At 41.2% G+C, this 14,773-nt stretch overlaps 1 protein-coding gene across 11 annotated transcripts in view; it reads left to right on the top strand.

Annotated features, from left to right (window-relative positions):
• LOC117420145 (serine/threonine-protein kinase WNK1) overlaps positions 1-14,773 on the top strand; it is a 191,386-nt gene that overhangs the window by 89,892 nt on the left and 86,721 nt on the right. For all 11 annotated transcript variants that reach the window (XM_034033711.3, XM_034033706.3, XM_034033709.3 and 8 more), the window contains exon 3: positions 5,774-5,946. In XM_034033711.3, the coding sequence (XP_033889602.3) occupies positions 5,774-5,946 (173 nt within the window). The remainder of the gene's footprint in view (positions 1-5,773; positions 5,947-14,773) is intronic.

Here is a 14,773-nt window from a genome sequence, read left to right as displayed (position 1 = left end):
GAAAACAAACAAAAACAGTGATTGATCTACGGTGTGCAAGCACTGTTGAGTAAGGATACTGTTAAGGGTTTCCAAACGGGCAGTCCTATAGCAGTAGCTGCTGGGCACTAATGTCTTATCACAGTTGGCATCCATCAACTTTTCAGGGAGTTGTGTTTCAGAAACAGTTTGTTTTCCATTGTTGAGTTTGGGAATGGTTTGTTGATCTGTTAAAATCCAGCACTTTTTGTTTTAAGAATCTCTTTTGAGGGTTTCCCCAATGGAAGGACATCACAATGGCCTGATCTTCATGTGTTTTTTTCTTTTTCCAAGCCAAATCAAACTGTAGACTACCAAGCAATCATTTACTGAGAGCTCAGAGTAGTAGATTGTAATGTATTTAGTCCTTCTGCTGATGTCAGTATTACAGATTATATCAACTGCTGTCAAGGGCAACTTAGCCTGTTGGGACAGCTGTACTGAACTCAAGTTCCCTTGTGCTGTGGGTAACTGAAACCTACCTTCTGCAGATTTCATACCAAGCATATCCATGACATTTGAATATATACATAAGATGGATAGGGTTCATATGGGTCATGGAATTTCTGGAAAGTCAGGGGAAAATAAAATATGTTTTCCAGACCATGGAATGTCAAATAGGGGGCGAGCGTACTACAGACTAGAGGTCTTCACGGGTCTACCTGGACCCGAGACCGAACAGGTTTTTGGGTGCGAAATTGTCACGCAACACTCGGATTGGGTCGGGTTGGGTCCGATTTTTTGTTTAGTAATACACAAACTGTTGATTACTATTAAAGAGGCTCTCTTTGGTACTAAAAACTCATTGTTTTTAATTCTTGTTGCATGGATTGGCTTCCTCCAGTAGTACATGACATGGCTTCCAGAGTGCAGCAGCAGACACGTGACCCATATCGAAGGTGTTTTAGTTCATTCTTAAAAGTCGGAGTAATGGATTCGTTTATGAAGGACGTGAAAGAAAAACTTAAAAACAAATTCCATGAACAAAAGCTCACAGAAAAATGCAAGTCTGCGGTGTGTGAATCATTTGTTGTTGTTGTAGACAAAGAAGGAAAACAAGTTTTGCAAAACACAAATTTTACATCTCAATTCCATTTGCTCTTGTGTTAAGTTTGTAATAGTTACCCATTTACGAGATCGTACTTCAGTACATTTGATTTTTAGATAATGTATTTATCTTTTATCTTTTACACAAACATATTATATATTTAATTTTACAATCATCTGTGTAGGTTCATGTAGTTCAGCCACAATGCTTTAATGCTTTAATACTGTGTCTAGTCAGTGCATATACTAAGTTGGGGAAAGGGAAAGTGTTCCACTGTTTTTTCGGGCCGGGTCTAATAACAAGAATTTTACATCGGGTCGGGTAAATAATTGTTGGTTCGTCGTCGGGTTGATTAATTTGGACCCGTGAAGACCTCTACTACAGACATTACATGCAGTATAGTTATAGTGTACTTTGTTTCACCCCATGTAGGCTTTGATCTTCAAGCCTGTTATTTCCCACTATTCATGTTATATAGCCTAACGTTTCCCAACATACAGTAGTTAGAATGAGGTTGAAATATCGGGCTCATTGGTTTTCTGCTGTAATGCTGCTACGGTTACCTATAAACAATGTCTTACATTGGTTAGCACGTAATATTAACATGTTGGGTGAGAACGAGGTCTGCCTTAATTGTCATTCGATCGTTGCAATTGACGACGCAAACATTTTTTACATTGATTATGCCTCTACTGTACACAGTAATTGCCAGTAGTCACAGCCTACAATACTGGTTTATTAACAACCAGAAACTCTATATATATTTTAAGTAACGATATTAAATTGAAATACAGACAGTAGCTTACTAAACACATCAATCACTCAACATAAGTAAATAGACAGTAAAGATGTCGAAGAGCACAGAGGCTATAGATATCTGTGGGAATTAATGTATGCACACAACTAGGGATGAAATGCATTTTATTTTTGCGGCAAAGCAACGTGTAAAAGGGCCTAAATAAATAATTAGTATGATTTTTATTTTATTATTTTTGTTTAATTTAGTTGTTGCCAATTATTTTTATTATTTTCTCCCAATTTGGAATGGCCAATTATTTTTAGGCTCAGCTCACTGCTACCACCCCTACGCTGACTCGGGAGGGCGAAGACTAACACACGCTGTCCTCCGAAGTGTGTGCCGTCAGCCGACCGCTTTTTTTACACTGTGGACTCACCATGCAACCACCCAAGAGCTACAGCGTTGGAGGACACGCAGCCCTGGGCAGCTTACAGGCAAGCCCGCAGGCGCCCGGCCAGACAACAGGGGTCGCTGGTGCGCGGTGAGCCGAGGACACCCTGGCTGACCTAGTCCTCCCTCCCCCCGGGCGGCACTTGTCCAATTGAGCGCTGCCCCCTGAAGGCTCCCGTCCTTGGTCGGCAAAGGAATAGCCTGGACTCAAACTCGCGACGTCCAGACTATAGGGCACATCCTGCACTCTACGCGGAGCGCCTTTACTGGATGCGCCACTTGGGAGCCCCCCTATTTAGTATGATTTTAACAGAGGCCTGTGCCTCGGGTGCCTCATAGCTGGCTACAGCCTTGTGTAGTCATTTAGGTTTAAGTTTTAAATATGACTAGTGTTTGCAGATCGCAACTTCAGAGAATGTGTCACTGTAGCTTTATTTTGTTGTGGTACAAATACCAATGAAAGAAATCGGCTTTAGTTGTTTTGCAACAGGTGCCAGATTGCAGGTGCTGTGACAACAAGCAAGCATGAGAAATAGTCGCCCTGTTTTAGAGCCTGCAGTCTCTTTCCTGGTCTTGACACTTCGTTTATAAACAAGCCTTTGAGGGATAATTTAAGAAAGCAGTTAATTATAGCTACAGAATGGATGTCTGGTGATGCTAATTAAGAGAATATAAATGACGCGAGTGACACAAGTAGTGAAGAACAGGAAGAAAAGTCAAGAAATGAAAAAGGGAGACGAACAAACACACTGGACGAATGCTGCGTTGCCCAAATACATGAAGCATGATACTCTGGCCAAATCTTGTCACTCAACCCTGTTTAAGTCATGTGAAATATGTCCCTTGATGGGTAAAATGGACATGGAAATTTAATAATAATTCTGCATTCTTTTGAAGTGTACGAACCCTGGATGGATGCAGTTGAGGTCTAAAATATGATTCATCCATCACTATCAAACACTCAATAGTGCTAAATTTAGGCATGCTAAAAGAAACTAAATACATGACATGACAAATGTTTCAATCAGTTTGTCATTGAATGTATATAGTTTATTTTATATTTTTTTAAATATTAATGTATTTTAAGGCTCCTAATTATTTTCATTTTGGTACCACCTAGTACCAATAAAACCTACTAGTGGCTACTGCTTTATTTACACTACGGGTGAATAGACATGTTGAAAACATCCCGCTGTGATTTTAGTGACAATTATTATTTGCTGCCCCTTTCATTTGCTCTTTATTGCAGACTAGATAAACAGACAGGGCCAGTAAATTTAACCATGAGCTGGTCAGACCATGTTGGGAGGTGATTCAGTTGATACGGTTTTGAGATCAGAATATTCCTTTGTGAATTGCTCTGGGCACAGTATATTACAGTATATTCATCACAGGAAATCATATTTGTCAACATTGCATTATGAAACTCTGGTATAGTATATTGAGGCTGGTGGTTTTTATAGGTCTAGTTTCAACAGTAAAGTGAAAACCCTATTGAGTTAATGTACACTAACAGTAGGTGTGTAACGATTCTCTGTGTATCGACAAATCGTGAACATTTCTTTACAATTTTAAAATATTACTACGATGACATGGGACGTAACAGTAGATGAACTTGTTTAAAAAAGTTCACCATGTTGTGGTGCCTTTTTGTTTTCTTTGTAAACCCAAGAAACAATTCACTGCATTCTCTTCACGTTCTTGAGACAAGACCCGAGGTGCACAAAGGGTTAATCCGTGGCTATTAGGTCATTGTCCTTGTCTCTAAGATTCGATCCACGTCTCATCTTCTTCAGCTGCTGACTGGCCAGCTTGCTTACTTTACTTACTTGCATTCCCTCACAGACTAATACTTCACTAAATAATTCCACATGTCCTGCCTTGGTGGAAAGGAGCAGAGAACCACTCTCCCCACTCCTCAAGACAAAGATTAAACACCATTTCCTTGCTGAGCTATGAGGCAGCACGCCAACTTACTCACCACAAAAACTCCACTGAAATCCTGGGAGATGCTGGGCTGCATTCTGGTTTAGTTAAATGCACAAGAGAACCCCCCTACCCCCTTACTGTGTGTCAGGAACCAACATGAGATTAGGATGATCAAAGCTTAGACCAACAGCTCGGATAAAACCAGTGTAAAGCTTTGAAACTGGGCTTGCTTCACTGTCTAATATCTGTGTAAGAGTTTAACACTATGCACTAGTGTGCCAAAGAATGACACATCCACAAATGTTACATTTTCTCTGTACTGATTATCATTTTTAATGTAAATTCTCATGTTGAAAAACATAAATCTTAATGAAACAATGAAGGCATTCCGGTATTTCTAAGTGTAGTTTCTATACACATGCTGCAGTAAAAGTGAAACAACGATGTATTTGAGGAACAGGGTTTTAAGTGCTGGAAATACTTACTTAAATGACTCACAGACCCCGATTTTAGCTCTAATCCTGGTCTACCTTGTGTTACCTTGGGTAAATTAGTCCAAGACTAGTGTTAACTGGGGTCTATGAAACCAAACGTAGATGTTACCAAATATGATGTTACTACAGGTAGTGGACAAAAAAATAGAAACACCAGGGTAAATGAAGGACACCAAGTATATTGAAAGCAAGGGCTTCCGCACAGGTGTGGCTCATGCGTTAATTAAGCAAATAACATCCCAGAATGCTTAGGGTCATGTGTAAAAATGCTGGACAGGCCTGGTTGCCTATAATTATGGCTAGCATGGCTGCAAGAGGAGACCTCAGTGGCTTTGAAAGAGCGTTGGGGCGCGTTTGGCAGGAGCTTCAGTGACCAAGACAGCTCAACTTGCTGATGTTTCACGAGCAACGGTGTCTAAGGTGATGTCGGCATGAAACTCCGAGGGAAAGACATCATTATTATTATTATTTATTTATTAGCAGACGCCCCTATCCAGGGCGATATCACATTATTTTTACATACAATTACCCATTTATACAGGTGGGTTTTTACTGGAGCAATCTAGGTAAAGTAGCAGTGTCCCCCACTGGGGATTGAACCCACGACCCTCCGGTCAAGAGTCCAGAGCACTAACCACTACTCCATACTGGCAAAGGGCAACAGTGGGTGGAAGCGCATACTCCAGGATCGTGATACCTGTGCATTAATTCGAAGTGCAAGGCAAAACAGGCAAACAACTGCAGATCAATTGACTGCAAATTTCAACCTGGGGCACGAGCAGCCAGTTTCATCAAAAACGGTCCGCCGAGAACTCCACAGAGTGGGATACCATAGTGGCCCAACACCCTATTAAGTGACTCTACATTGGTGTTTTCATTTTTTTTGTCCACTACCTGTATGTCCTAATAAAAATGTACTTACATTGACTCTTTCATTAATCGAAGGAAAGGTTATAAATGCAATATTTTTTTTTTTTTAAATAGCCTAAACTGATTTATTTTCTTTAAAAACTTTTAAAATTAGGCCGTCGGCATTAAAAACAATTCATTGTCTTTTAAATTGGCTTAATGTCATTTTCTTTTTCTTTTCTCCAGGACCGAAAGCTGACAAAGTCAGAGAGACAGAGGTTTAAGGAGGAGGCTGGGATGTTGAAGGGGCTCCAGCACCCGAATATCGTCCGGTTTTATGATTCCTGGGAATTGACATACAAGGGGAAGAAATGCATTGTGCTGGTGACGGAGTTGATGACGTCCGGGACCTTGAAAACGTGAGTAGAACTACTGTACAGTGCTGTATAGGACATACTAGACCTCCTAGTACTAAGTACCACTTGGTAGACATAGGACTTAATAGACTTGCTACAATAGGACTACAGTACGATGCATTAGACCTAGGAAGTATTACACTTGCTAGAATAGGACTACTGTACAATGTGCTGTACATAGGACTTACTTGGTACACTGTCCTATTCTAGCGAGTGTAGTGTTAGACATAGGATTACGGTACCACGTACTAGACCAAAATATTTGGTGGCCATCTACTATTATGGTGATTTAAATGTAATCCAAAGGAAAGCAGCAGTAGGAATCTGAGAGCCCAGATCATGACAACAGCAATGAAATGGGCTGAACGAACGCAGTTACCATTGCCAATTCCTTTTAAAAAGATGATTAGGCGCCGATAGTGGTCTACTAGGGGATGGGTTACTTTGGTCTGCTGTGGCATGCACAACATTTCCCTGGTGGTAGCTTTGAGAAACGCTGCACCAGATGCAGAAGTTCTGTACCACTTACAACTTCCCAAGTAGCTGGTTTAGTGGTTGACAGAGTCTGACCTCGCTGAAGAATGAGTGGTAGGCTTGGGTACTAGTCTGGGGGCTGGGTAAATCCACGTTAATACTGTATGTACAGCTAACCCTGTCTGCTATGTTTTAGGTGACACTTATGAGCACGTTGGGTGGGAAAGAGGACAATAAAACTGAGGGGTTCTGTCATGCAGAAAGGATGGCCTTATCCCATAGAGACCAGATCTACTGTACATATAGTCCTGTCAGTCAGTATTGTCATTTTTTGCACTGGGCATGAAAATATGATGCACTGGACTTCATTGTTAATAAGAATCATCAAAAGAAGACACGCATTTTTACCTGCCATCAATGTATTTGGCTCACACAGAGTGACACGGCTGGCAGGTTTCAAAGAGGGGGGCAACTTGTAACCCGGACCTGCAGAAGGAATATATGAAAAAGACCTAGGAGTTTATGTTGACTCAGAAATGTCTTCATCTAGACAATGTGGGGAAGCTATAAAAAAGGCCAACAAGATGCTCGGATATGTTGTGAAAAGTGTTGAATTTAAATCAAGGGAAGTAATGTTAAAACTTTCCAATGCATTAGTAAGACTTCATCTAGAATAGTGTGTTCAGTTCTGGTCACCTCGCTACAAAAAGGATATTGCTGCTCTAGAAAGATTGCAAAGAAGAGGGACCAGAATTATTCTGGGTTTAAAAGGCATGTCATATGCAGACAGGCTTAAAGAATTGAATCTATTCAGTTTTGAACAAAGAAGACTACGCGGCAATCTCATTCAAGCATTCAAAATTCTAAAAGGTATTGACAATATTGACCCAAGGGACTTTTTCAACGTGAAAAAAAAGAAACAAGGACCAGGGGTCACAAATGGAGATTAGATAAAGGAGCATTCAGAACAGAAAATAGGAGGCACTTTTTTTACACAGAATTGTGAGGGTCTGGAAACAACTCCCCTGTAATGTTGTTGAAGCTGACACCCTGGGATCCTTCAAGAAGCTGCTTGATGAGATTCTGGGATCAATAAGCTACTAACAACTAAACGAGCAAGATGGGCAGAATGGCCTCCTCTCGTTTGTAAACTTTCTTATGTTCTTAAAACTACCTTTTGGGGAATGTAAACAAGCTGGCTTAAAGGCAAAATAGATGTACAGTAGTCTTAACTTTGGAAAAATGTAGTACACTATCTTCAATGAGTTATGTTTTAGTGTAAAATGAAGCATTGTCGTGGGAAAGTGCACTTTTAAATTTCTTGACTTCCATACTAGGGTGTCATCTGGAGATGATAGGAGGATTTAGGGGAGGGCTAACAGGGGTATCTAGAAAGACATACTGCTTTTGTTTTTTTTAGTACATCACAAAACCACACAAAATGTGGGTACATTTAGAAACAACTAGCTACCATCTTGTCCTACTTTAGTGAAACTGAACAAAGCTTGTCTGAAGTTTCTGACAGTCTGCAGATTTATGACAACAATTAGCCGGTTCTTGCTGTGTCTATGTGCTATAAATACTGCTCGGAGAGCTCTGAAACGCCAGTTTTTTGCAAAGGGTTTTTTGGCCACTTAATTCCAAGACTCTGAACTCGACTTGGCATGTTCTCACACTGCAGACTTCAGTGCAAAGATGCACTCTTTGCTGTACTGGTGAAAAAAGGAAACAGCTGAATAAAACACTTAATTTACATCAGGCAACTGTACTTCATTGTGAATTTCACACTCCATTACATCTAGTTTCTGTCTGCCTTCACTTTGCCTAAGAAAAGGGGTTATCCTTTGCTTCTTTTAACCTACTTTTGGGCACCTTACACAGGACAGAATGTTTTAAGCTGAGGGAGCAGCAAAGTTGCCTCAAACTAGGACTCCCAGATCCAGGTTACAAGCCAAAAGCGGCTTTGTGTTCCCTCAGCTTTAGTTTCTAATTCTCATGGACTTGCAAAGGCCCTGCTTAGATGCAAGGAAGTCTATTCAATCAATCTTAACAGGGGATCATTATTATAAATCACATATAAGAAAGCAACCAATCACTATTACTGATTTGTTAATTTCAGTACATCTAAACCTGTGTACAGATGTCATCCCATGCATAGAACATACAGCAAAATAAAAAAAATAAAAAAAAGGTTAGTATGTTTGATAGCAGTTCCTGAGTACTAGATCAGTGTTAGTGATTTATAATAAGTTTTGTGTGAAAAATTATGTCCAGGGAGGGTCCTTTCGAATGTAAAGGATGGCACTATTTAGATATTTAGATCTGTAAAATTGACCCCAATTAGTGTTTCAGTAGGAAGTGCTACAGTCATTAAGCAGATTTTGTTTAGGAGTGGCAAAATGGTAAAAAAAAAATAATAATCATTTTGATTTGTAATCTTACCAAACGAAAGGGGGTGGGATGTGATAATCAACTGTTTAGCTCAGGTACTGCCCCAGAAGGAAGTTGTACACTTAACATAATCTCAAGCAAACACAAAGCAGGCGGAAAACAGCCCACTCAACTTCTGTTAAAATAGAGAAATTCCTCACATTCCTGGTTGACAGGACTTCTGACTCAGTTCTGACATGTGTTTGTGGCAGCACCGCATGACCTGGAGATTATAAGAGAAACTTACTTGCTAAACACTTCTGCCCTCTGGTGGTCAACAGGGCATCAGTTGAAATGCAGGAATAAGCCTCAGCAAACATCAGGCTGCCATGAAACAAGTTATTTTTTAGTGAAGTTCATACTGGTACCTGTGATGCTAGCCTACATACCAAATAGCTTACTATTGGGAGATATTAACCCTTGCGGTCCTATGTTGGAGCCGAGACTAGCCGGGAAAAAAAAAAAAAATGGGCGTATCTCATGAATACTGATAGACCCGACACCACATAGATAACACGGACACAAACAAACAAGATAGCTGCTTCCACATCCAGCGCTCAAAGAACATCACAGACATTTGCAGAGCTTTTTTTAGATGTTATAGTAATAAAATAACGACTTGGATCGCATTATTGAGGAGTTTGGTGATAAAACGAGTGATCAGGAGATGATTTATCGGTATGTACTACTATTACGAGGTATGTAAAAAATGTAACGAACAAGGGGTGGGGCGGGGCTGGAGATGCAGTACTGAGTGTCCTGTTGATATGCAGTGCCTTTTAAACCTGTTTCACTGTGAAAAAAATACTTTTAAACAGCGCGTCTAAAATAAACTGTGTGTGTGAAAATAAATTGGACCTGACGGGCCTGACACGCACTGAATAAATGGACCGCAAAGGGTTAAACCTGTTTTACTGTGAAAAAAAAATACTTTTAAACAGCGCGTCTAAAATAAACTGCGTGTGTGAAAATAAATTGGACCTGACGCGCCTGAGACGCACTGAATAAATGGACCGCTAAGGGTTAAAGCAGAATAATTGATCCACTGAGATGCAACATTTCCAGGGATGTTTAATTACAATTGTAACTTAACCATGACATTTGGGTTGAACTTTGCAGAATAGCATAGCATGATCAGTAATATGCATATTAACACAGTCAATATTTTTTGTTTTGTTTTTCACTGTGATGGAGAGAAACCCGTTCTCCATCACTAAGCCTGAGCCCTGACATTTTAAATAAGCGCTGGACTTTCCTGTTCAAATGATAATGTATCTTGGCAGTGTTTTTAAACCAAAAAGCAAAACCATTAATAATGAGGAATAACTTACCTGGGGGTGAGGGTTGTGTGTGCTCTCGGTCAGACTGGGGGTCGTAGCTTGTAAAAGAAAGGAGAAAGTTAATCACAGATATATTGGTGGTAGATGTTGTGTTTATTTTACAGAATAGGTGCACATATTCTGTGATATAACCCCTTAGTCTGTCGTAGACAGCTGAGCTAGTTCTAAAATAAAAACTCAAAGTAAACTAGACAATGGTTACCTTTTCTCCAGCAGTCTGCAGGCGATCTTCTGTTTTGGCTGGGTATGGGCGCCACCATTTTGAGGGAGCGCGCATGAACGTCTGTGGCTCAGTTTTAGCCCAAGAGGGTAGTGCAAGTAGGTTTGTGCTGGAAACTATGTAGCAATGTAAATTAATTTGGCAAAAGATGGTGAATATACCTATGGTAAACTAAAAGCTTTTGTGGTAATGATTAACTCAGATGAGGAAGTTACCAAGTTAATTTTGGTTAGTTAGCCCCCATCTTTTCTTTTTAGAAGCACTCAGGGGGAGGGGTTAAATTACTTAAGGTTATTAAAATAGGGAGATAGCTCATATGCAGAGAGAGGGAGACGGAATGAGTACAGGGGGTTGCGGTCTACCCTCAGTGCTAATATCCATTAAAGTCTAGCTAACAGTAGGGATAGCTGTAGGGGTAGGGATAAAGTTTAAACTTTTTTTTGTTTTGTTATGTTTTCTGTTCCTGTTCATTGTTAGGTTGCAAAAATTAAAAGAAAACCTATTTTTTTTTGCACATTACTTTGGTTTCTTGACTGCTTCTTGCTAAGGACACTCAACGCCTGGAACACATTACCCTAACATTTGGTGGCAGAGAGGGGAAGGGTGTTGGTCTTGTTAACCCTCAGGCTAGTAACTTTCAAACTAATAGGCCAGACAAAGGTAAATTGATTTGCTTTAATTGTTGTCAGGAGGGACTTAAGCCAGAATGCCCACTAAGGTGAACAAAGACAACTATTTTTTGCTGTGTGCCCAGACCTACACAGGCAGGCATAGGAAGGGAGAGGCAAGAGAAAAAAAAGACTGTAGAAATCAAAGGGAGACCATTGCATGCATTACTAGACATCAGTAGTACACAGGCAATAGTGGAAGATAAATGGATACCAAGGGAATGGTGCAATGAAAATACATATATGATGTGTGCATGGTATCTGTGGACAGATGTTTCTGGTGACAGTGAGTTTAGTAGAGGAATTGCCTTGCCCTGTAATTCTGGGCCAGGGCATGCCAATCCTAGTAGACCTCCTTCGACAAAATCAGGCCAGAAATGTGGCCATGACCATGAACAGGCCCAGGAGCCATATCCTTTTTGATGAATTACCATTTAGAAATTAGGAAATAAAGGGGGGTATGGTTAAGCGAAGGAAGTCTAAATGCCAGAGACGGCTAGAGAAGTTTCAAGGAACTATGTTGAACGGGGCTCAGGAAGATAGGCATAAGCCAGAATTCAGCTCTAGGACAGATTGGGAAGTCCCTGGCAATATTGCTAAATTCCAAGGAGATGACCCGTCTTTGTTTTTGATTTATGAGAAATTGTCTGAAGTAGAGGGGGTAGTACAGGCAAAAGTATCTAGCCTGGTACATGAGGGGAAGTATGTTATGAAACAAGGAATATTATATCATAGGACCATACAGGGAGAGCAGTTAATTGTTCCACGGGCTTTATGAGGGAAAATACTTGCATTGGGGCATACTGTGTTGGACATTTGGGAAGAACTAAGTCATTTGCAAAAATAGCCGGCAGGTTTTATTGGCTAGGCATGTATACAGCAGTCTATGAGTATTGTAAGAGTGCCAAATCTCATCCAACAGAAAGGTAGCTCGTTCACCTCTGATGCCGTTGCCTGTTACTGATGTTCCCTTTTTGCGGATAGCCATGGATATTGTGGGACCCTTAGAGAGGAGCCGAGCGGGTAATTGATATATACTAGTCGTGTGTGATTGCTACTCGATACCTGGAAGCATTTCCTTTTAAGGCAGTGGTGCACAACTCAGGTCATGGAGGGCAGGTGTCCCTCCTTGTTTTTGTTCTAACCATACCCTAAATTGGTTAATTGGACCAATTAAGCTTCTAATAAGGTCCAATAAAGTAATTTAGGGTGCAGTTGGAATGAAAACCTGCAGGGACACCGGCCCTCCATGACCTGTGTTGTGCACCACTGCTTTAAGGGATATCAAGGCTAGGCAGATAGCAGCAGCATTGATGCAATTATTTTCTAGGAGTACCTCAGGAAGTTTTAACTGATCAGGGTACCAACTTTTTATCCAAAACGTTGAGGCAGGTCTGTCAGTTACTAGGGTTGAGGGGATAAAGACCACACCTTACCATCCTCAGACAAATGGCCTGTTTGAACGTTTTAACCCGACTTTGAAGAGTGTGCTACGGAAGGTGTTGCCGAGAATGGAAAGGATTGGGACTGTTGGCTACCATATTTATTGTTTGCTTATCGGGCGGTGCCTCAAGCATCCACTGGGTTCTCGCCTTTTGAACTGCTGTATGGACGTCAGGTGAGAGGACCACTGGACATCCTTAGAGACTTGGGGGGCAACCAACCAATCAACCTACTTAAGTGTGGTTGCCTATGTCCTTAGAATGCGAGACAAACTGCAGGAGATGCCCGCACTGGCTCAGGAGAACTTGGGAAAGGCCCAACAGGCACAAAAAGTATGACCAAGCTGCCCGATCTCTAACTTTTCAGCCAGGACAAAAAGAATGAGGAGACCCTAGAGCAATACTTTCCCTATGATAATACCACTGGAAGTCAAGACTTTTCATCTTCCCAGCCAAAGTCAACTGGAGCTGAGAGATGTCTTGCCACAAGGATTGTTTCTAGAAAAACCTGGCTGTACTAACATCATGGAGCACTGCATCCAACTCGAGCACAGCAATCCAGTGCGGCAAAGGCTATATCGAATTCCTGAAAGACTCTTGCCAGTGCTACGGGAGGAGACCGAGGTGTTGCTAGCGCTGGGTGTCATCAAGACCTCCCATAGTGAATGGTGTAGCCCAGTGGTTCTAGTACCAAAGAAGGATGGAAGTATCCGCTTCTGTATTGACTTCTGGGGTATCAATCTCGGGTCTAAATTTGACCCCTATCCCATGCCTCGGCTGGATGACCTAATAGAACGATTCGGAGATGTCCGATATATCACTACCTCGACTTAATGGATAAATGTCGAAAATACACAACATTCAAGACACTTTGTGGTCTTTACCAGTTCACAGTGATGCCATTTGGACTCCATTGAGCACCAGCGACATTCCAGCGGTTAATGGACCAAGTGCTACAGGTACTGAAGGTTTTGCGGCCGCATATTTGGATGACATGGTCATCTATAGTGAGTCCTGGGAAAAGCATCTTCAGCACTTTGAAAATTGTGCTGGGAAAGATTAAAGCTGCAGGCCTCGCTGTCAATCCAAAAAAGTGTTCGCTGGCAAAACGTGACACAAAGTATCCTGGGATATGGAATATACATCGATGTATAGCCTCAGCCTTAAAACCGATGCATCTGGAGTTGGTCTTGGTGCAGTCTTGCTATAAGGAGATCCTGGACAGTTGCAGCCAGTTTAGCCATTAAGTGGGCCTTGGACTCCTTTTGATACTCCCTGCTGGGAAGAGAGTTCACCCTGGAGATTGACCACCATGCACTGCAGTTTCTTGACTGCTTCTTGCTAAGGACACTGAACACCCGGAACACATTACCACATTGATTTTCGGGCATATGCTGAATTTGGCAGGACAGCAGTACTGTGAGAAGTTTATCAATAGTAAAAAAAAATATTGGCAAAGAAAATCTGCTTTCTTTAATAGTAATGCATACCTTTTTGCATTATGGAGATGGGATACGCTGCAAGACATTAATTGAATAAATCCGACTCCAACCTGACCCGAGCGTTGCATAACGATTGACTGCCCGGACCCATTAAGTTCTTTAGTCAGATCATGTGACCTGCAGCACAAAGTGGTTGGGTACCTGAAAAAATAAACAAACCTGCTGTTCCAAAAAAGCCCCCAAACACATGCTATTTTAGATTATCAGTGGACAGGACCACATCAACCCATGCTAAAGTTTCATATGCAGACATTTACATGAAATTAGCCTACATTATATTCTTTTAATGCTGCATGTTACTAAATACCTACAGATAGTGCCCCCCCTAAACTGAAAATGAATTCCTATGCATGCCACTGTAACAATCAATGTATCAATTTTCAACTGAGATCGGGGAGGATGGAATGTCTCTTGTGGGTTTTTGACTGTTCCAGACCCAGTCGTGAGGTGTTCAGTGTTGGCAGCTGGACTGTTTCTTTACTTTTCAACCAGTAATTATCACCTTTTAGTGCCAACTGGTTGTTCTGCCAAGGGAGTGTGACAGCTGCTTCACAGCGGCTGCTGGGCCTACTTAAAATTCAGCTGTGCTTCAAAAATGTGCACCCACAAAGCAACTGCATTAATTGATAGCCAAAAATCCCAGAACATTGTCAGTTCTGGGGAGGTAACAATTCTGCACACAGCCTGTAAAACTGGCTGAAGACAATAAATTCTGTAACATTAAGATTTTACAAGTAACATTGAAGATTTCTTG

Source organism: Acipenser ruthenus, chromosome 14 (assembly GCF_902713425.1).
Source record: "Acipenser ruthenus chromosome 14, fAciRut3.2 maternal haplotype, whole genome shotgun sequence".
NCBI classification, from domain to species: Eukaryota; Metazoa; Chordata; class Actinopteri; order Acipenseriformes; family Acipenseridae; genus Acipenser; species Acipenser ruthenus.
This window is presented reverse-complemented; position numbering and strand designations above follow the sequence as displayed.